This window comes from Amphibalanus amphitrite, unplaced genomic scaffold, assembly GCF_019059575.1.
Source record: "Amphibalanus amphitrite isolate SeventyFive unplaced genomic scaffold, NRLGWU_Aamphi_draft 000630F_arrow, whole genome shotgun sequence".
In the NCBI taxonomy this organism is placed as follows: Eukaryota; Metazoa; Arthropoda; class Thecostraca; order Balanomorpha; family Balanidae; genus Amphibalanus; species Amphibalanus amphitrite.
This window is the reverse complement of record NW_024882124.1, coordinates 188,268-212,956: the sequence shown is the minus strand read 5'-3', so window position 1 is coordinate 212,956 and position 24,689 is coordinate 188,268. Positions and strand designations below refer to the sequence as shown.

The 24,689-nt window shown below is 52.2% G+C and overlaps 2 protein-coding genes across 2 annotated transcripts; both read right to left on the bottom strand.

Moving 5' to 3' along the window:
• Window positions 1-3,016: 3,016 nt before the first annotated feature.
• On the bottom strand, window positions 3,017-11,187 carry LOC122363613 (UDP-N-acetylglucosamine transferase subunit ALG14 homolog). The gene is made up of 4 exons (XM_043333095.1): window positions 11,021-11,187; window positions 4,670-4,926; window positions 4,146-4,205; window positions 3,017-3,802 (listed from the first exon to the last, which is right to left on the bottom strand). The coding sequence occupies exons 2-4, from the start codon at window positions 4,907-4,909 to the stop codon at window positions 3,632-3,634; spliced, it is 471 nt and encodes a 156-aa protein (XP_043189030.1). The 5' UTR covers window positions 4,910-4,926; window positions 11,021-11,187; the 3' UTR covers window positions 3,017-3,631.
• Window positions 5,210-7,420, bottom strand: LOC122363612. The gene is made up of 2 exons (XM_043333094.1): window positions 7,283-7,420; window positions 5,210-6,982 (listed from the first exon to the last, which is right to left on the bottom strand). Exon 2 carries the CDS (start codon window positions 6,971-6,973, stop codon window positions 5,459-5,461), a length of 1,515 nt encoding a protein of 504 aa, XP_043189029.1. The 5' UTR covers window positions 6,974-6,982; window positions 7,283-7,420; the 3' UTR covers window positions 5,210-5,458.
• Window positions 11,188-24,689: the final 13,502 nt, after the last annotated feature.

The window sequence follows — 24,689 nt, the reverse complement described above, 5'->3', positions numbered from 1 at the left end:
TTTGGTAATCCTTCTCTCGCATAATCACAGCAATCGCATAACGAATATCATGCCTATCTTTCACGATAAAGTCATGTTCTGTCTTTCTGGATGATGTCATGTCGTGTCATGGCGTGCAGCTCGATGTCTTTATGTATTTACCCGTAACTGTACGAGGAATAGTCGTGGTGGAATCGCTGCTGTTCTGTCACGGAAAGTCGCCATCAGTCGTTTGGCGGCTCACACACAACTATATACTCAACAGTCTGTCGCTTATTAATAGGTACTGCATTTTCAGGATGCCGTGTTTTTGCACGGAGGATTAATCACGAAAAAAAGTCTAATTATTTTATATACCGCTCCGATATATCAGCATTATCCAATAAATCAGTACACCATACAGGCCGTTTTCGCGACGGAACTTTCGCGGTGGAGCCTATTTGATACCTGGAAAGTACCAACTCTTTAAGGCTTTAGAATCATTACAACTAAAGTCTTTTGCCTTCAAAATATTTTCAAAAGTTGCAATCCAGGCGATTTTGGCCATCAAATCGCTTATTTATTTACAAACAAGTCAAATTTCGGTTCTAGTAGCCCACCTTTCGACTGTGAGGGATCAAATCAGCCTGGCAGCTAGATATCCGGCTTCTGTTTCACCGGCCCGACGCTGCGCGCGCCCTGGTGGTGACCGGGCGCAACAAATCCGCCGCCGCCTTGGCAGTGGCATTGACTTCCGCCGTCTGCTGCGGTTCCAAAGTCAAGCAAGCGTGGAATTGGGAGAGCTCAGTCACCCGCAGCTGGCAGCTAGTAGGTATATTTCCTTATCATTGTGCTAGCATTATATAGATATGCTGATTTCATAAACGTGCTTACGCTTTAGGTTTACGTGAGTGGTACCTAAACCCTTAGATAAAATAAATTAATGTAATATTTAGTAGAAAAACAGCAAAGTAACGGGCCACTTATTCGAAAGATAGAAAACCTACTACAAAGAACTCCTAAAATTCCTCAGGCATCAAAGGAAACTACTAAAATTCCTGAGGTATCAAAGGACCAAACAGGCATCTATTAGGTACCCGCTATTCCGTCGTGAAAACGGCTACAATGTACCTACTGCTTATCTCATTCTACATATTCCACACAGCGCTGCCCACAGCGGATGTCGGGCGGTTGCAGGGTATTCGGGCGGTTGGTCGGTCCGCCTGTCTGTCGGTCTTTCCGTCGGTCAGACGGTCGGTCTTTCCGTCGGTCAGACGGTCGGTCTTTCCGTCGGTCAGTCGGCCGGTCGGCCGGCGGTCTGTCGGTTTGTCGGTTTGGTGGTCTGTCAGTCTGTCTGTCACTCTGTCGCTCTGTCTGCCTGTCACTCCGTCGCTCTGTCGTTCTGTCGGTCGATCTGCCTGTCGCTCGCTCTGTCGGCCGGTCGGTCGCTCGGTCGGCCGGCCGGCCGGTCCTCCGCCGGTCTCAGCTGGTCGCTCTGGCCGGCCTCCCCAGAGCGACACCTGTTATTACCGGAGCTAACAGGGCCGATGGTAATCTCATCAGCGCTGCCCGCGGGACCACCGGCGACGCCGCCGCGGGGCACTGATGGCCCTCTCGAGTGTCCGAGGACTGCACTGCGCCGCGCGGATGTAGGGCACGTCAACACGGCGCGCAATACTGGCGATCGGAATGACTGCAATGCATAGTCGTCTCGGTAATGCGACGCAGTGCTCCTGATGGATGTAAGATGTAATGTATATTGCGCAAGATATAAGACGAAAGACGTCATTAGCTTGTGCTACAGACCGGTACCTATCTACCGGCTAATTCGGCCCCAGACTCTATAAGCCGCATCGTGGTTTATTATTTCGTCCAGCCTCCCTTCTTCGCCGTGCGGTGAGTCGTGCGGCACAGCATAAATTCAGGCGCTATGGTGCGGAGAGTCTTGCGGCACAGTATCAATTCAGGCGTTTGACACCAGCGCCATCTATGGACCGGCATATGAAGTGTGCGGCACAGCCTACCTTACAGGCGCTCTCGGCCGGTCCGTCCGCAAAAAATGCGAGGAAGTGTAGGTAGATGGGAGGGCGATGCAATGACGAAGTAAAACGATTTGTTTAGAGCTACTAAAGTCCCATGCCCGTGAATATCGTGACATGTTCATTGTTCAGTGTAATGCAATACAAACAGTAAGTGAAGTGCATAACGGGCAATTACGTACGACGTATGGGGTACTAATTACTAGTAGTAGATAATTCCTCCGGAGTAGGGAATTTTGACGCGTCGTTTGAATGAACCCAGACCCTATTTCCATTTGGAACTAATAACCCGCTGTGCATTTGCATAGCGGCTGCACCTCACTGACAGTTGCTGATCCGATTAGTGTGGTCTGCTCTGCGCTTCCGGACTAATTACCGTACTGCCGGACATGTTAGTTCGCAGGACAGATGTCAGACATTAATTTAACGTGTCAGGAATCCATAAACCCGCCATCATAACTCCTTCCTACTTATCTCCGGCTGCGCTGCCTGAAACCAGAGGTAACCGTACCACCGAGGAACTGCCTCAATGGAAGGCTCTCTTGGCACCGACCACGTGAAACCCACTCAGACCCCGGGTTTTTCCCTCGCCGCATTTTACCGCGCTCCGCCAGTCGCCACCGAGCTGTCTGCACGTCGCCGCGATCACAAATCAATGGCGCCACGCACGCGGGTCAGGTCGATGCAGCGCCGAGCACCGGGCAGTGGTCGGGCGGGCGGTCGGTACCTCCATTCAGGCAGGACTGGGCCCGGACGGCCACCGGCAGCGGTACAGCGGTGGTGGCTTTGTCAGTGACGGGTCATTGCCGCCGGCCGGGATTAGCCGCGGAGACCTCCGGGCGGCGAGCGTCGAACCAATGTCGGGCCGTTCCGGCGGCGGCGGGAGAGGTAACGGCTGGTACTGTGGTGCCAGTCCGAGGGACGCCGGTAGTTCGAGAGGCAAGTATAGACTGTTCAATAGGCCGTGGACGGAAAAGCAGCAGTATCGTGAAGGAAAATTATCGATTCAGGCCGAAACATGTCGTCAAACATGTATTCATAAAATCAGCACTTTTATAATGCTTCGGCGAGACGGCTAATGCACAATCAACAATACAAACGGTAACAACAAACCGTAATAAAAGTACACTTGATCAAGGCAGTACCCCCACACTCACCACGCTCTCAGACACTGTGACTAGAAAATGCCTCTCCTGCACCCATGCCACAAGGCACAAACGGGACAAAACCACGAAAGTGGCGCCCGTGAGTGCACAAACAGGGAAGGATGACGGAGATATGAAGGAGACGGAACTGGCATCACTCCGCCAGTGGCTTCAGTGAATAGCTTGCAGCGATCTAAAGCACAAAGACAATGAAAAAAGTGCATAAAATGTGTGTTGTGAATTATCTGACGAGCATATCTCAATAACAGCCGAAAGCAGTCTGGTGCTCACTGCGAACTCCATGCGCAGCCTGACCAATCGGCAGGTCTTTCTTAATTTCTGGCATAATCTAGAATGCAGCGCAGTCAAAAGACAGCGAGGTTGGGAAGCAAGTGGACACTGCTGCTTGCATAAATCAGATCTGTCCCAGGATTGCCGCACGAGGCAGTTCCCGAATCATCAGATATAGATGTCGCGCAGGTGGCGAGGTCACACCAGCCGGCCCATATAGAGGGCGCGCGGGTAGCGTTGTAGCAGCTCCGGCCACTGCACAATCACGTCGTCAGCTAGCCGGTACAGAATCTGGCCGCTGAGCGAAAGGGAGCGCACGCGACACACGCTCTCCACAAAGGTCACGTGCACCGGCCTCCAGAGCAGCCACTGAAACAGAGCCAACGGGACGGGTAGTCACTGGGGAGCTGTACTCAATGAACACGCTTGACGCTACATCCATGATCGAGAAAAAAAAAGATAAAAGCCCAGGTATGACTTGAAACCGATTTGTTTAGGCCATGGAAACTAAAACTAAAGCGCATGCACTAGAGAACCGAGTAGAAAAAAAACATGGGTAATTCCGTAGCGATCATCTACCAAAAACCGGTCAATTCACGATAGTATTTGTCTTACAATGAACAAAAGACTGACTCAACCATGCCCTGTGGCGCCAAGCCGATGTGCATGTGAACTCTAAAACACGAGCAGTGGTTTCAGAGTACCCACTTACCTTCATGAGCAGCGCGGACAGGCAGACGGGGACGCAGGTACCGGGTCCGTTCGCCAGCACCTGGGTCAACAGGCGGGTAAACGTGCGTCATCGATCCACAATCTACATACGTTAGTAAATAGATTGCAGAGATATCAATTTCACAGCGAGCTGCCGCATATTTCTGCGGAAATCTCTAAACAGGTGAGAAAACGGCTCCCGGTGCCCCCGTTGGCTGACAATACGTGCGGTTATGAAATTCTACACTATCGCCTTTCCACGCAGCGGTCCAGTCGGCAACGACAACAGCAGGATCAATCAGAGCTTTACCCAATCCTTCTTCCTCAATAAGTAAATCACGGGCTATTTTTCAAGACCTTACCACAGTTCAATTTATTCCGATATCTCCCAGATAGACCTCCCAGTATCAGTGAACCCGGAAATCACCAATCCATCGCCGTATCATCCTGCCCTGCTATCCCTCCCTCACCCTGAGAGCAGAATGCACTCACCCTCTCCGTGCCCCCCCCCCCCCTCCCACTCACCAGGCGCGGTCGTACGGTGAACACCAGGCGAAGCGCGGCCAGCATCGCCACGGCCGTGGTCCACACACTGGACACCCACGACTGGCCGACGCACCGGCTGCGGGGGATCGTCTCCAGGCGCGCGGCGTCCTCCTCCTCCGTCCGCAGGGCGCGCTCCCCGCTCAGTGAGTCGCCAGCGGCAGCCACGTACACCCGGGGACAGAACCGGCGCCGGTCCAGGGCCGCGGCCAGCGACAGCATCTCGGACGTGTGACCGCCTGCGGAGAGAGGCACCGCGACCGGAGCCGTGAGAGGGAGGGAGGGAGTGGGAGTGGGGAGTGGCGAGAGGGCAGGGTGAATGTGGGAGTCGGGTAGAGGTGAGGATTGCTAGTAAAACGTTCACTTTGTTTGAATAAAAAGATGTCAAACACGAATACGAAACAAGCAAGCTGGACGAGTCTAAAACAGATAAAACAGGCAGTTCTTGAGACGGGTAAAATATCAGTAAAAGGCACATGGAGTTCCTTCCAGCCGATTGAGCGCCTGTAGTCCCGAGATTCCCTCTCGTCAATCCGGCAATATTCGTCCCCGACCGCCTAAGGACGACTCATTGTCAGTGCAGTCCTCTCCGCATTCGGCATCAGATCCTAGAGCCATTCAAAGCGAGCGAGACGAAGCTTGATCAACCGTCCACCCTTCACTGCATAATTATCACCCAGAGGTCGTCGAGTATCACTGGAATCAAAGACGGAGGCAGCATCTAGGTGACCGCCCTGGCGCGTCATCAGCATCACTGAAGTCAGTGTGACGTTAGCCGGTGGTGAACGTCACGTCCAGGTTCTCCATCAGCGCCTCGATCTGCAGCTGCTCCCACACCTCCGGCTCCACGGCGATGCCCTCCACGTTTCCGAGGCTGCTCAGCTGCGGGCACGAGTCCAGCAGCGCCCGAACGCCGCGCACGTGCAGCTGCGGCGCCCAGCCGAGCCACAGCTGCTGCAGCTGGCGGCACCGGCCGGCCGCCAGCTGCCGCACCAGCTGCGCGTCCGTCAGCTGCTCGGCGCCGTCCACGGTGAGCCGCTGCAGCCGCTCGGCGGCCAGCAGCAGCTCCCAGGCGGCGGCCGGCGCGGCCGTCATCAGCAGGCGCGCCTCCAGCAGGTGCGGCCAGGCCGCCGGGCCGGCCGACAGCCCGGCGGCCGGTCCCGGCGGCAGCGGGGGCTCCTCCGGCGCCGCCAGCTCCGCCTGCACCAGCTCCAGCTTCTGCAGCCGCGGCGTGAGCTGCGCCAGCTCCGTCAGGTCCAGCGGGCCGCGCGGCTGCAGCAGCTCCAACCACACCAGCCGTCCGCCGAGCTGCGCCGTCACGGCCGCCGCCGGCGCCCGGCGCAGTTTGAGCTTCTGCAGCGCGGCCAGCCGGCGGAGCAGCGGCACGGCGTCCTCGTGCGGCGAGTCCAGGTAGAGGCCGCGCAGGTGGGGGCAGGCGGCGGTCAGCTCGGCCATCTGCGCCCGGTCCGTGACGCAGGCGTGCAGGTAGGTGAGCCGACAGGTGGCGATCGCGCCGCGCCGCCGCGCCGCCAGCACACACTCGGCGCCGTGCTCGTTCTCTCCGAGACAGACGAGCCGCGGCAGGGCGGACAGCAGGGCGACGCCGGCCGACGGGTCGTCACCGCGCCGGCCCGGGCAGCCGAGCCGCACCACCGTCAGCCGGCGGTGCGCGCCGCCGGCCACCAGCGCCGCGGCGCCCGCCCCCGTCACCTCCCGCGACATGGACACGTCGAGCAGCTGCAGCCGCGGACAGCTGCCGGCCAGCTGCTGCAGCAGCCGGTCTGACGCCACGTGCGGCACCACCAGCTGCTCCAGCGCCGGCAGCTGCGGCAGCAGCTCCCCGAGCCGCTCTAGCTCGGGCTGGGCCAGCCAGGCGCCGCGCAGGTCCAGCAGCGCCAGCGAGCCGCCGCCGTCGGCCAGCGCGGCCATCAGGGCGGCGTGCTGCCGCTCCGGCAGGGAGCCCGTCACCAGCCGACTGACGCCGGGCGCCAGCAGCGCGGCCAGCGCCGTGGCGCGCACCCGCGCCGGCAGCAGGCCGTCGCGCAGCGTCTCGTCCAGCAGCGCCTGCAGGCCCGGCCCGGGCAGACGGGCCAGCAGGGCGGCGCGCAGCCGGCGCAGCGCCGCCGAGCGCAGCACCAGCTGCAGCTCATCGTCGGCGGCGGCGGCGGCGCCGGCCGACGGCAGCAGCGCCGCCTGCCAGACGGCGTCGGCGGCCGACCACAGCCACAGCACGGCCTCGGACAGGCAGAGTCGGTACAGGGCCGGCGGCTGGCGGCGCGGCGGCATCGCCACCACCTGCCGGCAGCGGCGGCCGGCGTCAGAGACAGAGCGGCAGGGCACGGACGGTCCAGACACAAACGGAAATAACACATCATTGACGTTCATACTGAAATGAAAGAAACTGGTCGGTTATCTTTAAAACCAATTAAATGGGTGGCCGAAAGTCAGGAAAATCAAGCAGAATTCCAAGCAACAAATGAAACGCATAAACTTCTCTCAGCGTTATAACACGCCCTTTGACAAATTTAGCAATCAGCAAGGCAGCGACATGCAGCTTTCAGATGTCCACACTGATAAACGTTCAACGGGACTCACCTGGCCGCGCGTGGACGCCGTCTCGAGGTCGCAACTAAAGCTACTGACGGGTGTCTCTGACTTCTATGTGAGGCTCCGCGGAATGGCTGCATGCCCTCCAATCGGTATGTCCCGGACGGAGGCTCGCACATCTCTGCACTTTGCCCGAGTGTGAGATCACTGTATGATACTTTTTGAAGAACCTATCCTGTCGATCTTTGCTGACCCGAACATTTCATTCACTATGTCTCTCCACAGTCTTTTCTAGCATGAAGCATCCAAGCCCCATGACCCAGTACACGGAAAATGCACAGCCCTTCAGTTTCGCAGCGGCGCCGCCTGAGGCTCCTCGCTCCTCCGCGCGGCACCCTGTCTGCACAGCACGCGCACCTTTAGCGCCAGATTCTCGGCCCTGGCCCTCTCCCGCACGTCGTCCACCTCGTTATACTGTGTCCAGTCGTGTGTCACAATGGTCAGCTCCCGCAGCCGCGGCCGGCCGCCGATCAGCGTCCAGAGCGAGTCTGACGTCACTGCGCCGCCGGCCAGCGTCAGCTGTTGGCAGCCGGGCGGCACCAGCCTCTCCAGTTCGCCCTCAGAGAGAGGCTCCAGCACGCCTAGCTGCAGGCTGCTGAGGTGCGGCGACCGCTCCAGCACCGGCAGCAGCTGCGCTGCCGTCAGCGCCGAGCGGGCCGCCCGCCAGCCGGCCGTCTGCAGGCGCAGACTCTGCAGTGAGAGCGGAGGTCTGGCCGGCGCCGCCGGGCCGTCCCCGGCGCCGTCCTCTCCGGCAGCGCTGTCACCGACCAGCCGGCACTCTGTCAGCTCCAGCTGCTCCAGACGCGGACAGCCGGCCAGCAGCTCCGTCAGCGACACCGGCACCGGCTCGCAGAACGACACGGTGAGCGCCGTCAGCTGCCGCAGCTCGGTCAGCAGCTGCTGCAGCTGCCGCCGCGACAGAGACGCCTTCCAAAGCACCAGCCGGCGGAGCGGGGCCTGCGCCAGCCCCAGCAGCGGCGCAGCGCTCCGCAGGCCACCACAGGAGAGCGCCTCCAGCCGCGGACAGGCGGCCAGCAGGGCCGGCAGCCGGCCGGCGGCCGCCGCGTCCTCGGCGCCGCAGCTGAGCTCGGTCAGCGCCAGCCGCAGGCCGGGCTCCAGCGCGCGCAGGGCGCACACGGTGCGCGGCGTCAGCTCGTGATCGGCGCTCTCCAGGGCGGGACAGAGCACCAGCAGCACGGCCAGGCCGCAGCCGGTCACCCGCGCGCCGCGCAACCGCACCTGGCGCAGCGAGCCGGCGCACGCGGCCGGCGGCAGGCGGCGCAGCTCTGCCGGCAGCAGCTGCTCGCTGGACAGGCAGCGGCGCATCAGCTGGTGCCGGTGGTGCTCGGGCACTAGCAGTCGCAGCAGGCCGCGGCTGGTGACGCCCGCGGAGCCGGCCACGTCCAGCCGCCGCAGCAGCGGACAGCCGGCGCCGACTGCCTCCAGCAGGGCGTCCGTGGCGGCGCCGGGCAGCTCCAGCGAGCGGAGCGCCGCCATCCGGCGCAGCAGGCCGGCCAGCGCCTCGAGCTCGCCGCGCACGGGCGCGCCGGCACCGCCCAGCGGCAGCCGCAGCTGGCGCAGCGTGTCGGCCGACGGCGCCAGCAGCGAGTAGCACCGCTCGCGCAGACAGGGCGTCAGCAGCGGCTCGGCCAGCAGGAACCGCTGCAGACCGGGCGCCGCCAGCAGGCCGGCCAGCCGGGTGAGCGCGGCCTCCGTCAGACCGGTGTCAGAGAGAGCTCCGTCCAGCAGCCGCTGGCGGAGGCTGGCTGGCAGGCGGGCGCCCAGCCAGTCGCGCGCGCCGTCCATACCGGCTGACAGGGCGCCCAGATGGCGCAGCGCCGCCGCCTCGCAGAGCTGGGCCAGCTCTGCTGGTGGAGCACGGCGCACCGCATCCATGGCAGGCACTCCCAGCGGCTCCGACGGGCCTCAGAGCACATGGCAGAGTCCAGAACTGCCTGCGAGTTAGAGGCACTAGCTACCATGGCAGTGAAATGAGTCTGAGCATGCACGACGACTGTCATTGTAAGCAGATAGCTTACTTCAGCCATCAAATCCTTACACACAAGGAGCTTGGGCAATGTCACACAAGGTATTAGTATTAGCACCACACAAGTGAAAATAGCTAAAATGTTTCAAGACAACATATTCCAGGGCTATAACTACCTTTTGCTTGCATCCTCTAAAAACTGGAGAATAATACATCTTCTTAGCTTGAAAAGTGGCACCACACACCAATACAATATTGCTTACCTAAAATATTTTCAGGACAGACCCAACAACCCATTGAGTAAGGTAAGGTTAGGTTATGTTACATTGTGTAAGGTAGTCTGCTACATAAGGTTTTGGTATTCCTGCTCTTGGGTCACCTGTTTTGCTTAGGAGTAAATGAAAGTATGAACAATTTTTGGTAGTAGTAAAGCAGGCATCGCACTTGTTTTTTGCAACCAAGGAGAGGTGCTGTAGGTTAGGTTGCAGGTTTTAGGTGGTAGGTTTTAGATTGTAGGTTATAGGTTTTAGATTGTAGGTTGTAAAGGTTAGGTCAGGTCTGGTCTGGTTTGATTAGAAAGCATCTCTGGGTATGCTATAGTGCCTCTCCGTGGTTGCAAAGTGTGATGCCTGCTTTACGACTACCCAATTTTCTAGCTTGGTATATTACACTTTTTGTGATAATATTGTATGGTTGGTTAATTCCTCATTTGCTCACTTTGAATATAAAAACAAGCCATGTTGTCACAAACAACAACCTTACTTGACTCAATGTAGGGGTTTGGTGAAAATTATGAATGTTTTGTGTGAAAAATATCTTAAATATCAATGTGTAGTCTCATTTTTCAACCTCAGAAGGATGTGTTCTTACTCTTCATACTTTTGTTTTGAGAATTTATTGTTTTTTTTTTTTTTTGAAGGGTGCAAAAGGAGGAAATCAATGTGTACATACTTTTTACTCCATTTTGATCCCAGGATGGAAAAGGTGACTTTCACCTGTAACAGTCCTAAGCATTTGGAAAACCAAAATTTTGACATCACAATACACATCACAAACACACTAGACAGTACACTACCAATGGGAGTATCTTTGGTTTGGAAAAATGGCCATATGTTAGAGGGACAACCAGCATTTGAAAATGATAAACATAAAACACACAAACTGAAACCATGCTCCGGAGGATACAAACTAAGGCAAAAGTAATAGCACTCAATCCTAATTCATGCTCATTTTCTGCTTCATTACCTGATCCTAGAACAATCAGAGTCTTCACTGGTTCACCTTGGGTTACTTCCATCACCAATTTGCCTCTTTCATTAATTTAAATGATCCAGAGATACCGGAAGACCATACCCTGCCTCGATATTTGAAATAATCTGAATAATCAGAAAGAGCTAAGCCCAGGAGAGCTGAGGCATGTATGCATGTAAAATGTTGATAAAATGCATAAATGCACTATCGAATACACTGAACTCTATAAATCGAATAATAACAGCAATGTCTTTTCTGCGCAATTTATGTATAAAAACGAAGCTTATTTTGCAGACAAACTTTGTAATCAAAAGTGTAAAACTAAAACACTATACGGTCTATTATTTACAGAGCATGCTTGATTACTTATAACGTATAATGCAAAATATTAATACCTTATGTATAAGCCTATGTAACTTATAACTAGATAACTTATAATACCAACAATAAATAATATGAATGGGCGGCAAGCTGAAGTGAAGACTGACCTGACACTGGCAGGACCGGCAGGAAAATGAAGAAAAGCAATGATCTCTGCCCTTGCTAAAAAAAAAACAGCCAAATAAATTTGATTTCTCAGCCTCAATACTGTTGAAAATGTTATCTGTAGACTGTAAGAATCTTGGAAAATGTTATGAAGCCAGACGCTCCCATTTGAACGTCGGGTTCGCGAATCTATAGTTGTGCACACGGCCGATAGATGTCAGTAAAATGAGAGCTTCGGGGAGGCGCCTGGGTACAAAATAAGCATCGTGGGTACAGATGTACCAAAGATTTATAACAGACGGTTGCTGTTGCCAAGATTCTTACAGATATGCTGTAGTGTGTAGGTAGGGGTTGGGTAGGGGAAGGAGGGTGAATTCTTGGGTGAATTGCGCCACCTTAAGGAAAAACGCTAATTGTAAGAAAACCGCTGGAGATATAAGCATGTACTGGTAACCATTTCAAAGAGGAACTCATTGGCTACGATTTAAGAGCCTCCCGATCAATTAAGAATGTTTCGTTTGCTTCTGACAGCTGCGTTTTCAGAAACATGCAAAAGGGCGCATTTGCCAACAACTGCTGTAAATTGCGCCAGGGGATGGCGCAATTAGAACCCAATTGCGCCCTATACTTAACATGGCTAAGCGAATGAGACGGAATGCAATCACCCCGGCAGTGTAATATCATTGCGGCTTATTTTAACATTCATAATGTTATTCACGCTGGTTAAATAAAAAATGTAGGTGTAAATCGCGATGTTTTTTGCCCAGGTAGATAACTTTACCTGTGTCCGTACGCTTGTAAAAGTGCAACGAAAACGTTTACTGTAACCGACTAGATATATGTGAACGTATCCGCCATGTACGGTTACATTTTCAATCGTGTCTCTCAAAATTAATAATTTTTATCGTTTCGACAGCTTTTTTCAATCGTGTCTCTCAAAATTAATAATTTTTATCGTTTCGACAGATTTACGACATCAGTTTTTACTTTTTTATCATAGCTGTCACCTCTCACGCCTGAGTTTATGTTGAAAATGTCGTATTTTGTCAATTACACCACAAGTTCGTAGCCTAAATGGCAGCTGCATTATAAGTTTGACGAGAGAAATAATTTGCGGACTGGCGACAGCGGGCTGCTCCCCTGCCTGGCATTACACTCCTTCTTTATGGCAACGTGATACAATAGCTACAACATTATTCTATTTGCGCCCCCTGTCGCAATTGCCATGGGCGCATTTAAAATTGAGGTACTTTTTAATAAAAGCGTAGAAGATAGCTTACCTCCAAGAAGTTATCATAAAGATGTTGAAGGAGGTTTAGTGTATCAGTGAAATATAATGAAAAAAAGGGTTTTTTCTTTCTAAATATTACTCTGAAAATGACAAATATCACAAATTTTATAGCCAACGGTTCAAAATAGGCACCTACTGCAAAAAAAAATAAGAAAACGCCGTAACATCTTTGATGGCGTAATGAGCCTTGCTGATTGGCTTCATAGGAGAGCTTGGGTCATAAAAGGAACTATCCAGTGGGGAAAATAATGTTTTCGAACACAAAATTCAAAACATGCCATTAGTGAATCCGTGGGAATGTTGGTGGGCGCAATTGGTTAGAAGGGTGCAATACACCCACTTTCCTCTATATGACATATGTTACAGGGAGTTTGAGAAATCTGTGAGTTGGATAAATCTGTGAGTTGGAGTTTGCAAACTAGACCATTCATGAGTCTGACATCTTTTGGACGCCCTGTTTCTCCGATGTAAATTTCACCACATTCACATTGCATTTTATATATCGTAGGGGAAAGTGGGGTAAGACGGTTAGGGTAGGTAAGACGGGTGCACCCCTTCTGCAGACCAAACCAATAGCGCTACGCCAGCGAGAAAAATTAGGACCAGAATTGCCTTTCCCACTACACACCACCATTCAAGTCTGGTGAACTTGTGTTCAGTCGATAATCTTTTATTTTGATTTCTTTAAAACACTCATTTCATTGAAAACATCCATAATGTATTGTGCAAGCTTTTGTGTGCAGCACTATAGAGCCCGCGCCCCGTAGGGGGGGGGGGGCGAAACGGCCCCCCCTGTCCTTTTCCGTCGATATCTCCCAAACGGCTGGAGATATCGCCACCAAACTTTCAGGACCTCTCCGGGCATCAATTTTACACATTGTGACCAAATGTTTTTTCAGAGGCTATGATTGGTTGGCCACAAATGACGTCAGAATGACGTCATGTTCTGCCATTTTCGACCGAAAAAAGACCTTCGCAAGAAGAGCTGTCAGGCCTACAGCTTTGAAGACACAGAAAAATGATCAGACAAAAAGGTGTAAAATTGACAGGGCTACAAAACTGCTGTCTCGAATTTTTTGAACTTTTTGAGTTTTGACCCCCAAAAATCAAAAAAGCAATTTTTTGATATATTAGACAAAAAATCCAGAAAGTTTTTTGAGTTTCGAAAAAACCGGAATATATGTGATAGCACCTACCGTCTTCTATCTACATACCAAATTTCAGATCAATATCTCGTTTTTTGGCCAGGTTATAGCGAAAAAACTGTTCAAAAATGATGACGTCAAATTTTCCAACTCAATTTTGTCAATTCTAGACCCCGTAAGGCAAAACAAAGACCACCATTAGACTCCCCGTGACGAGCTGCATCGAATCGATACCCATTTTATGCAAAACTATCAAATTTGAAATTTGACCTAATTTGACCTGACCTTGACCTGACCTTCACCAAAACGTGACCTAAGCTGGCCCCAATGGCTGCCTGACCTGACCCACATAATCGCATTTGTCATGTAAAACGGACAATAAAACATGAATCACACGACACTTTCATATTGTTACCCCCAGTGACCTGACCTCTGTGACCTGACCTGGTATCAGTGACCTCAGATAGCGAAGTATGTGTTTGACGAACAATGTACCATCGATGGTTTTCAATAAATTACCAATTTACTCGATTTCACAACACATTTCTTGAAATGCCTGTGAATGGTGAAAATCTGACCTTTGACCTGACCTGTGATGTCATCGGTTTGACCTAGGTCAATGAAATTTGGTCACAAGGTAGTTCCCTGGTGGGGATATCGAACGCCGTTTGAATTTTGAAAATCGGCCGGTAAATTTCCGAGATCTTAAGGGGGCCGAAACGCCCCCCCCCCCCTACGGGTGGTAGGGTCTGCCGGTAGCCCTACGGGGCGCTTAAAAGCTTGCAATCACTTGTGGTACACTCATATGCCACCAGTGTTCATTTACCGTGGATTTGCTTTGTCTGCATCAAATTGTCCACAGAGAAAAATCGTGCTGAACTTCTGACATTGAGTTTGGGGTAAGACGGGCAACTATGAATCCAATGGGTCTGTTATAATGGTGAAAATGTTTTTGTTGCCGTATGAAAAAAAGACACATTTCTGAAAAGAATAAGTTCGATTCCGATACTCACAGACATGTTAGCAATATTCCTTCGGCACAGTTTATTCTCGAATAATGAATGTGAAAAACGGTTCTACATAGCTTCTGACTAGGGCCTATCTATATACGAGTATATGTAAGCGTCTAGCCCCGGCCGCTGGCGTCAGAGGCACACGCCGAACTCGGAGCCAACCAAGCGTGTATTCAGCACAAGCAGACAACAAACAAATTGAAACGCCCGTTCAAGCAGGCGCAATCCAAGCACATCTCGATCCTCGCCATGTCGCGGCGCACCGAATTCCCGCTCTGGACGCGACGGGGGCTCAACGGAAATTCGGCTGCTCTCTCATTGGTCAGAATAAGCGGTTACCTGATTGGCTCTCGCGTGGCGCGCAGCTACATCATTGGACGAAATCATTACAGGAAGTCTAAAACTCTTCGGATAAGAAATATGACACATAACTAAAGAAACATTGGTACCGATCAATATCAAATAATAAAATAGTCATTACAAATCAGTATCATAACTAAATAGCACTAACCACGCGACAACAAACCAAGGACATTATTGCAGCACAGGACGAATTTAGAGTTGCCACTTTCACTTCTGGTAGGCCCAGTATCCGCTCGCATAACATGTAAGCGGAAATCCGCTTACACCCTTCCTCCCTAACGCGAAGAGACTTCTCGATTATTTACACATACAATACAACGCATCGACCTACGAACAAAGGAACTTTTTTTTTTAACTGGACGGCTAAACATGTTCGGTCTCAACTGAATAACTCCGTATTGCAGCTCAGCTCGTGCGCTTCTCCATTCGCTAGAGAACTACCTAGGTGCCCATTGTACAGAGGTAACACTAAGGCTCGCTTGCAGCTGTTCTTACTACGATAGGAATCTCAAGTCAAGTTATCGCCCAATGTCATTGCCTTTCACCCAGTATTAAACATTAAAAACGACAGCAGCACACAGCAGCTCTGTGTGATAGGTACCCACAACGGAAAATCACGGCGAATACCTGTCGGGAGGAATGACTACTCGTGTTGACCTACGCAATTCGGGACTGCGCATATCTGCGGTAACCTGAGTGTTCGCCACGTCGGGCGGCACCTCTGCTGCTCCAGTCGGAGCTGAACCTGCTATCGGTTCTGTGACTCCCTCTGGCGTCTCACGTGTCTCACGCGCTGTCTCTGTCTGAACTGGGGGTGTCTGCGGGGCGAAAGATATGGCGAACGGATTCAGCAGGGACAGGGCCGGCGGTCCTGAGTCGTCAAGACTAGCGGCGTCAGCTGGTTGGCAACTAGGCCTACCTTCACACTGCGCACCACTTACCCTCTGATTGTCACTGACACCATCCATCCTCCTTCGGCCTGTCGGAAAGGTCACGCCTGCTGCTGTCCTGACAGCCGGCTGTGGTCTCGCGGCGGGGTCCGCCCGTGAGACGGACGCTGTCGGTGCGGTCACCGGTGACTCACCTTCTCCGGTATCCACTCGAGGCTTCAACCTGTTGTGGTGTACGATGAGCGTAGACCTAGCTCCTTCTAGTCTGATCCTATAGTTCAGAGGACCGACCTGATCTACTACTACTGCTCTCTTCCAAGGACGCAAAAACTTATAATACTGACCGCGCGGAACGATTCCCTTATGCAGATACACTTTGTCTCCAGGTAGGTAACTATTCTCATTTAGCTTTCTATCATAAATCTCCTTGTTCTTCTGATGACTTCTGTTCGAGTTCTCTAGTGCTACTTTGTGCAGAGCACGCAGATTGGTCTGCAGCCTCTCTAGATACTCCGTGATGGGTCGGGTCCTGCACCGAGTAGGACCGGCGTACTCGGCATCGGCGGGCAGCCTTGGCTCCCTGCCAAAAAGTACGCAGTACGGTGACACGCCGAGGGAGCGGTGCACCTGACTGCGGAGCCCGAGCATCAAAAGGGGCAGGTGGATGTCCCAGTCTGAGTGCTCGTGATCCTCAAGGAATTTAGACAGCATACCAAGCACAGTACGATTGATTCTTTCACAGATTGAATTACCCATCGGATGGAATGCCGTGGTATGTGACTGCTCTATCCCCAGTAACTGGCACGTGAGCTTCATAACTTCCCCGGTGAAGCAGCCACCCAAATCCGAATGGATCGTCTTTGGCACCCCATATCGAGACACAAACTCTCTGACAAACGCCTGAGCTACCTCAGTCGCCTCTTGTGTCTTCAACGGAATACACTCTACAAATCGCGAAAAATGATCGATAACTACGAGCAAGTGTCTGTGCCCCTGCGACGTCACTGGCAGGCCAGACAAAATGTCGAGCGCTACTACCTCCATGGGCGATGAGGCTGGCAGCTGGCCCAGGGACGCTCGCGGGGCGGGAACCGGCTTGTTCCGCTCGCCGCAGCGGTGACACGACTTACAGAACTTTTCTATATCTACAGCCATGCCGGGCCACCAGAACCTTAACCTAGCTTGCGCTAACAACTTATCACTAGCGAAATGACCTCCCGTGGGTCCGGCGTGCAGAGAAGTCAGCGCCCCTGAGATCAGACTCTTGGGCAGCACTACCTGTAGCTGATCAGAATCGCCAGGCCTTCTTCTGTACACGCGGAACAGAACTCCACCCACCAGTCGCAATCTGGACCACTGCGACAAGTATTTGCGACACGACTGGGGTAGATCCTTAGCTTTAGGTTTGGTTCCCGCGGAGACGCACTTCGATATTTCCGCGATATCCTCATCCTTGTCTTGCTCCGAGCGAATGTAGCTGGTCGACCAATCGTCTGACCTTACCTGAAAGCAGTATTCAGTCTCTGGGTCCGTCTGACATGACTGATCAGTCTGCTCGTCTGGTCTGCGGGAGAGAGCGTCTGGCACTGTGTGGAGGGCGCCTGGGCGATACTCGATGGTGAAGTGGAACTGAGACAAGATCTGGAACCAGCGGGCAAGCATGCCAGTCGGGTTGCGGAAATTGAGCAGCCATCGGAGACTCGCGTGATCACTCCGTACTTTAAATTCCTTACCTTCCAGGTACGCAGAAAACTTTTGCACGAAGATCACTACCGCTAGCAGTTCTTTCTGAGTGGTACCGTAATTCATCTGCGATTTTGACAGCTTCTGACTCCCATACGCGATCACTTTCTCCACGCCACCCTGAACCTGTAGCAGCACGGCGCCCGCCTGGGTGTCAGAACTATCACAATCAAGAATAAAAGGACCTGCGTCTCGGCTGAAATCGGGCAGCGTCAGCACTGGGGCTTCACTGAGGGCTTTGCGAAGCTGGTCGAACGAGAACTGCGCCTCCTCTGACCACTGGAACTTCACGTCTTTCTGCAACAGCTTGAAGAGCGGTGCAGAGATGCTCGCAAAATTTTTGACAAATTTGCGCATGTAACCAGCCAGCCCTAGGAATGAGGAGAGCTGCTTGGCTGTCCGCGGAATCGGCCAGTCGCGCACTTTGCTCACACGGTCGGGGTCGAGAGACAAGCCACTCTCATCCACCACATGTCCCAAGAATTTGACACTCGAACGGAACAGGGAGCACTTTTCCAGATTGATCGTGAGACCGGCTCGGTGGAGCCTGTCTAGAACTAGCTCGAGCTTCTCAAGTGTCTCCTCGAACGTCTTACCACCCAAACAAACATCATCAAAGTAGGAATGACACGTGCCCTTGGGAAGATCGCGCAAAACAATATCGAGCATGCGGGCGCAGCTAGCCGCGGCACCATTGAGTCCCATCGGGAGCCGAAGGTGCTGCCAAGCGCCGAACGGGGTGACGATAGTCGTTTTAGGACGATCCTCTTCTCTCACACCGATTTGAAAGTAACACATGCGAAGATCAAGCACACAGAACATTGAATTTCCACCCAGGGAATCTAGAATCGTATCTATTCTGGGGACAGGATAAGCAGGCATCTTAGTCACAGCGTTAACCTTTCGGAGGTCAGCACAGATCCGGACTCGTCCATCTTTCTTTGCGACAAAGCATGCAGGACTACTCCAATATCCATTCGACTCTTCCAGAACCCCTAGATCCACCAAGCGTTGTATCTCGGCCCTTACCTTATCCTCCAGGAATGGTGGGACGCGATGGGGTGCTGAACGTATCGGCGGACTGTCACCTGTGTCGATGTGATGCTCCACCGCGGATGTGAAGCCCAACCGACCATCAAACATGTCACTATATTTGGTCAGCAGCTCGGTCACCTTCTCCTTCTGCTCCTTACTGAGGTCTGTGTCTGACAGGTCTATCTTTTCACGCCAATTGGGATCTGCGTCACCTGAAGGGACTGGAAACTCAGCCACGCCCACTTCCAGTCTACCGATCTCCGCACGCTTGGGGATCGTGACCGGCTCAGTTGTAATGTTTCTCACAAGGCACGGAACACTCTGACCGTTTACCTGCACCATGGAAGGAACCAACTCGAGTCCCGGGACTTCAAGCAATGGCTCGCACAGTGCTGGCCCTCTGAAGTCGACGTTTGGAACAAAACCTGGAAAGAAAACCTCGTGTCCGGCCGGAACCGCGATGTCTCTCTGACAAATCACCTTACCCACCGAGAAGACTGAAGCGGAGATGGTTCTGACCATTTTCGCAGAGCTGAGGATCAGCTGACTCTTGGTGAGATCCAGAACACACGGGCACACGCCAAAGAACTCCAATCCCAACAAAACAGTGCAGTCAATCTGATCCGAAACATAGAATGGAACCACCACTACTTCTCCAGCAACTTTAACGGCAATCTGTGTACGACCGATCAGTGGTAGGGGGTCCCTGCTAACCGTGTGTGCCACTGTGGCCGTAGTGAAAAGGGGAGGGGCCTTGGGGAGCACATCAAAAACGGATTTGTGAATGATATTAATGCTGCTGCCGGTGTCCAGCGTCACTGAACACGTCACACCTCCCACATCAGCGTCAAATGTCATGTCAGCATTCAAGTGGACTGTCCTCTCATCTGCTCGGGCTGCAACGACTGGGCCATCCGGGGCGGCTGCAACGGCTGCGGCCGCTGGTCCTGTGGTCTGGCATCCCACTGATGTGGACCTGGTCCCCGCTGGAACCCTGAGACTGGGGTCCGCTGCTGCTCGGGTCTGGGGTCGGGGCCGGGCCCAGCCCGCTGGGGGTTTACCTGCTGCGTGCACATCCGGGCCAAGTGTCCTTTGGTCCCACACACATGACACGGCAGGTGCCTTTGCCGACACCGCGCCTGGTTGTGACCGGGCCTCCCACAACAGAAGCAAGTACGGCCGCTGCTGGACACTGGGGGAGAACGAGCGCTTACCTGCGGACGCTCCAGTCGCGAGAGTTTCAACTCCAGCTCCTGAACTTTCCGACGAAGTAGGTCTGTCTCGTCTGTGGCCGCTACCTGCCGAACCGTCTGGCTCGCTGCCACCTTCGCGGCGCATGAGAGGTTTCTCACCTTTGCCACCGCACTGTCGAACGTCTGGATGCCCTCGCCTATTAGCGCTTGTTGATATGTCGGTGGCAGTGATTGGAGGAAGTAATTGTACAGCAAGGGGTCATGATCGGTATGTCGGGTGTCGGGAAATGCGCGACTGACTAGCCCTCGAAGCTTCACCACAAAAGCATCAAGGCTGTCATCTGTTGTGAGTCTCAAAGACCGGAGCTGGACCTGTGCCTCGACTTTGTCGCCGGAGGGGAAAGCCAGTTCCAATCTCTTGCACGCGTCGCCTACCTTCTTCTTGCACTCGGTCGGGAAGGCATCATAGGCGTCCCTCGCAATTCCGGACAAGCACAGAGGCAGCAGAGCTACTTTTTTATCGTCATCCCATCCTTGTAGGACTGCAAACGTGTCAAAGTCCGCGATGAAACGAGAGACACTGCCCTTACCGGCGAAAGACGGCAGACCGACCGATAGTGACTGCGTCGCCATGCTGAATGTCAAATTTGGCACACTTCCAACGGAAAAAAAAAAATCGGTGATGTAAGGGGAACCGCAGAGTCGTTAATACGGAAAGTAATTCAACAAGTTACGCTAAAATTAAATGCTCAAATTACTGCGAGAAAGGCGATGGAAAGGACGTTTTACAATGGAAAAAGAAATCGTAGAGCCAGTGTTACCTCGTTACAGTGAGACCGCAACACTTTACCAGCAACCAACATCACACCTTCCCAAACCAAGCACATACATGACACTCAGTATCAATGAAACACCCTTGTCACCACTCATATCCCCAACCACCAAATGTTTATGTCCACGTCAGCCCAGTTTGGCACACCTCAGCTTCAAATGTCCACGTGCGTCTTCATAAGGGGGGGGGGGGGGTAGTGCGCGCATTGTCACCGGAGAATACCACGCACGGCGTCCTCTGCAGGGGGGGGGGCACTTGAGTCTCCGGGGGGTCAGAAGGTGCTCGTGTCCGCAACAGGGGGGAGTGCACTCGTCCCAGTCTCCATCGGGAGTGGCCGGTAGTCCTCGGACCGCGAGGCAGGATTACCCGCTCCAACAATGGTCAAAGGGCGATCGCTTAGATCGGGTGACACAAACGTTCAGGCACATCCCGCTATCGGATTCAGGCACATCCCGCTATCGGATAAGTCCGAACTGGATAGGTCTCACCGGCGTGTAGACGCTGAGCAGTCAGCTGTCGCGCTCGGAGAATCTTATACTGACGCCAGATGTAGGCCGTCGCGCTCGGAGAATCCTACTGACGCCAGATGCAGGCCGTCAAGCTTAGGCCGTCGAGCTCAGAGCATCCCGCCGCTGCCACCAGATGTAAGCGTCTAGCCCCGGCCGCTGGCGTCAGAGGCACACGCCGAACTCGGAGCCAACCAAGCGTGTATTCAGCACAAGCAGACAACAAACAAATTGAAACGCCCGTTCAAGCAGGCGCAATCCAAGCACATCTCGATCCTCGCCATGTCGCGGCGCACCGAATTCCCGCTCTGGACGCGACGGGGGCTCAACGGAAATTCGGCTGCTCTCTCATTGGTCAGAATAAGCGGTTACCTGATTGGCTCTCGCGTGGCGCGCAGCTACATCATTGGACGAAATCATTACAGGAAGTCTAAAACTCTTCGGATAAGAAATATGACACATAACTAAAGAAACATTGGTACCGATCAATATCAAATAATAAAATAGTCATTACAAATCAGTATCATAACTAAATAGCACTAACCACGCGACAACAAACCAAGGACATTATTGCAGCACAGGACGAATTTAGAGTTGCCACTTTCACTTCTGGTAGGCCCAGTATCCGCTCGCATAACATGTAAGCGGAAATCCGCTTACATATACGCCTTCTGCACGAATCTCGTATACTGTCATTTCCGAAGCACTTGAGACCAACGAGCGACTGTATCAATGCGGCTAATCTCGGGCATTTGTTGCGAGCTGTCCTGGTCGGTGAAAGAAGCTGGCCGTCTTGCCCTGCCCATGTGACCGTCTTACCCCATGGGGTGGGGTAAGACGGGTTTTGCAAGGTTTTGCAAAAATAGCTGCAGTTTATTTGTTGAATCAGGTCTAAGTTTCATCTTCTGGCACATTGAAGTAAAATGTCTAAAAAATGCTTTCACTAAGTTTCCCGTTTCCATGATGTTTCTAAAAGGCCGAAAAATGGCTCCAAAGTTAAGGTGCCCGTCTTACCCCACTTTCCCCTACCCTTTCGCTTGGCCTGGAATCCTATCTTTTTTTTTAAGGTTTTTGATGAATGTCCTACAAAATACAAATTACGTTGCGAGCGCGTAGAAAGCGGGAAATGGGCTCGCTTACTCCTTTCACATAAGTCATGGAGACATAAAGAGGGCGGTTAGCGTTGGACTGCTAATTGGTAGGTGGCTGGTCCGACCCCGGCGGCGCTGGCTGACCGGTCCCAGGCGGCTGGTCGTTTGGCCCCTGATCGAGCTAGAGCTTCGCAGAAAAGAAAAAAACGAGCGTGTTGCCCGTCACGAGAGGAAGCCGATGATACCAATTTTAAGGTCCTAGGTCATCGGTTGACCTTCCAGGTCAGGTTAATGACCCAAAAGTCAGGAAAATCGGGACCTGTTATAATGTAAAGTGTGGCTGTTAAGAGGGTTTACGGGGTGCTGATCACGAATATCGTGTTAGTTTTGATCACAGATGATGTCTTTAACCCGGCACCGCCTGGGCTATTTCCGTACCCACGACAGCCTGGGGGGGGGGGGGTCGGATCCGACCCCCCCCCCCCTGTTATCTCGAGAACCAATGGTCGCATCGAGCCCCGCGAGGCGGCGTTCGAAAGGTCTTTACGAGAACTTCCCAAAGCACTCTTAAGATTTTAAGATTGATGTCAACTTTAGGGTCAAGGTCAGGTCAAAGGTCAAATTCTGGGGTTTTGCATGATTAGGCTTACGGACAGCGGAATCGATAGCTGCTGCTCGAAACTCACCAAAAATGACCTCAAAGGCCTAGTGAAGGTACCATGTGCGTATAGGGGTCATACTAAGAACGGGTCAAGGTCAGGTCAGGTCACGAAAGGTCACGGTTTTCACTTTCTGCTACATAGGCGTGCGACACATGTTTTATGGCTTATTTTTCACGCCGAGTCCGATGGTAATGGTTATATGTGACCCCAAGTCACTGTGCTGGTGATAAATGTGCATTGAAAGCATACAAAATTGTTTATACCATACGAGGGCTGAGAAAAAAGGTCAATTTTTCAACTTTTTATTTTTGACATAAAAATGCACTTTTCTAGACGAGCTTTGTCCCAGGAATCTAGTGGTGCCATTTGTTTTCACACGCGATGTTCAGAAGTGCCTCTAATTCACGAAAATGCTTATGACGTCACCATGCCCTATGCATGTTGGAGCTATTTTTTTACAATTTGGGGGTCAAAAATCAAGATAGAAAGTTGAAATTTGGGACATCTAATGTTCTAATAGAGCTCTATAACATATATTCCGGTTTTTTGGAAATCCTCAAAATTTTGGATTTTATTAGCTGTTTTCAAAAAAATGTAGTTTTTTGAATTTTTAGGGGTGAAAAACGCATTTTAAGGAAAATCCGAGATAGCCATTTTAAAGAACTTGTTGAGCTGCGTCTATTCATGTCCTTAATTTGCAATTTGCTTCAAACCCTGATTTTTGGCGATTTTTTAACATTGACCACTTTTTGACTAAAAACGCCGTGTAGTTACATCACTAAAATCGATATATCTCAAAATTTTTTGAAATTTTTTCTTAAAAATTACACAGAAGACGTCAAATTAATGGGGGAGAAGGTATGCCAAGTTTCAAGTTGATAGCGTAAGCGGTTCTTGAGTTATTCAAGAAAAACGGAGGGGGGTGGGATCCAACCCCCCCCCCCCCAGGCGGTCGCGGGTTAAGCATTTAGACCAGGTCACGTCAGGTCAGGTCAGGTCAACCAGTAGGGGTCGTGACGGGTATTCGTAGTTAGGTACCTACGTGTCAACCGCCTCTGACAGCTTCGTAAGTCGTAACATGTTACGAAGGCACCAAAACTACTTCTTAAATGTTCAAATGGTTGCTAAATTCGAATTCAGCTCCAAAAACCAGCCTTTAAACATGTAAAACTGGAAAAAGTGAACCGGGATCATCAAAGGTATCTAAATGACCTGGTCTGACCTTCAGGTGACCTTGACACCCACCCTAATGCATGAGGGCAACAGCATATCACATATTTGAACGCGTGAAACCACGAAAAGACTGCAAACGCGCGGCTAATTCGAGCCGACATACGCCGAATCGCGACACCGGCCAAGCATGGTCTCGAAAAGTAGATCACAGGTCAAAGGTCATTTGGGTCAGGGCCATGAAATTTTCAGGGTAGGTAAGGTGCCTAATTAGCGACCCTTTCCTATTTGCGACCTACCGCCCTACAGAAAAACTGGTAGGAGAAATCGGGGTAAAAACATTGTCAAGAGGTGAGGCATACTCTGGTTATCAAACTAAGTTATTTTCCGGTTGTCTGTGTTTCTGGTGGGACGTTTCAGGTGAGTTTAAATAAAAATGACGAGTTTCTTATCCAAAACGTGTGTATTTGGGCCCTCTCTGATTGAAAGCGATGCACATTAGGATGATGCACCTTTTTTATTCTGAATTGACAATCCTTTTTCAATTGATTGCCGTTTTCCCATAGTGAATCACTTAATTGTGCACTGCATGGTGGTTAGAAGTGTGTTGCAACTCATATTTCCTATTTGCGCCCGACATGGTCGCAACTAATAGCTCAAAAAGGGAAAGACAGGGGAAAAGAGAGAAATGAAAATGACGTATAGCTGAAGCTTGCAATGTGTGGCGGGGGATGCCA

What these genes read in the sequence shown, in the direction of transcription:
- LOC122363613 (XM_043333095.1), bottom strand. Translation starts at nt 4,909, where the DNA reads ATGCTGTCGCTGGCCGCGGCCCTGGACCGGCGCCGGTTCTGTCCCCGG. An exon ending in TCACCGTACGACCGCGCCTG is followed by an intron (nt 4,206 to 4,669) that starts GTGAGTGGGAGG and finishes CTGTTGACCCAG; the next exon opens with GTGCTGGCGAACGGACCCGG. An exon ending in TGTCCGCGCTGCTCATGAAG is followed by an intron (nt 3,803 to 4,145) that starts GTAAGTGGGTAC and finishes GCTCTGTTTCAG; the next exon opens with TGGCTGCTCTGGAGGCCGGT.
- LOC122363612 (XM_043333094.1), bottom strand. Translation starts at nt 6,973, where the DNA reads ATGCCGCCGCGCCGCCAGCCGCCGGCCCTGTACCGACTCTGCCTGTCC.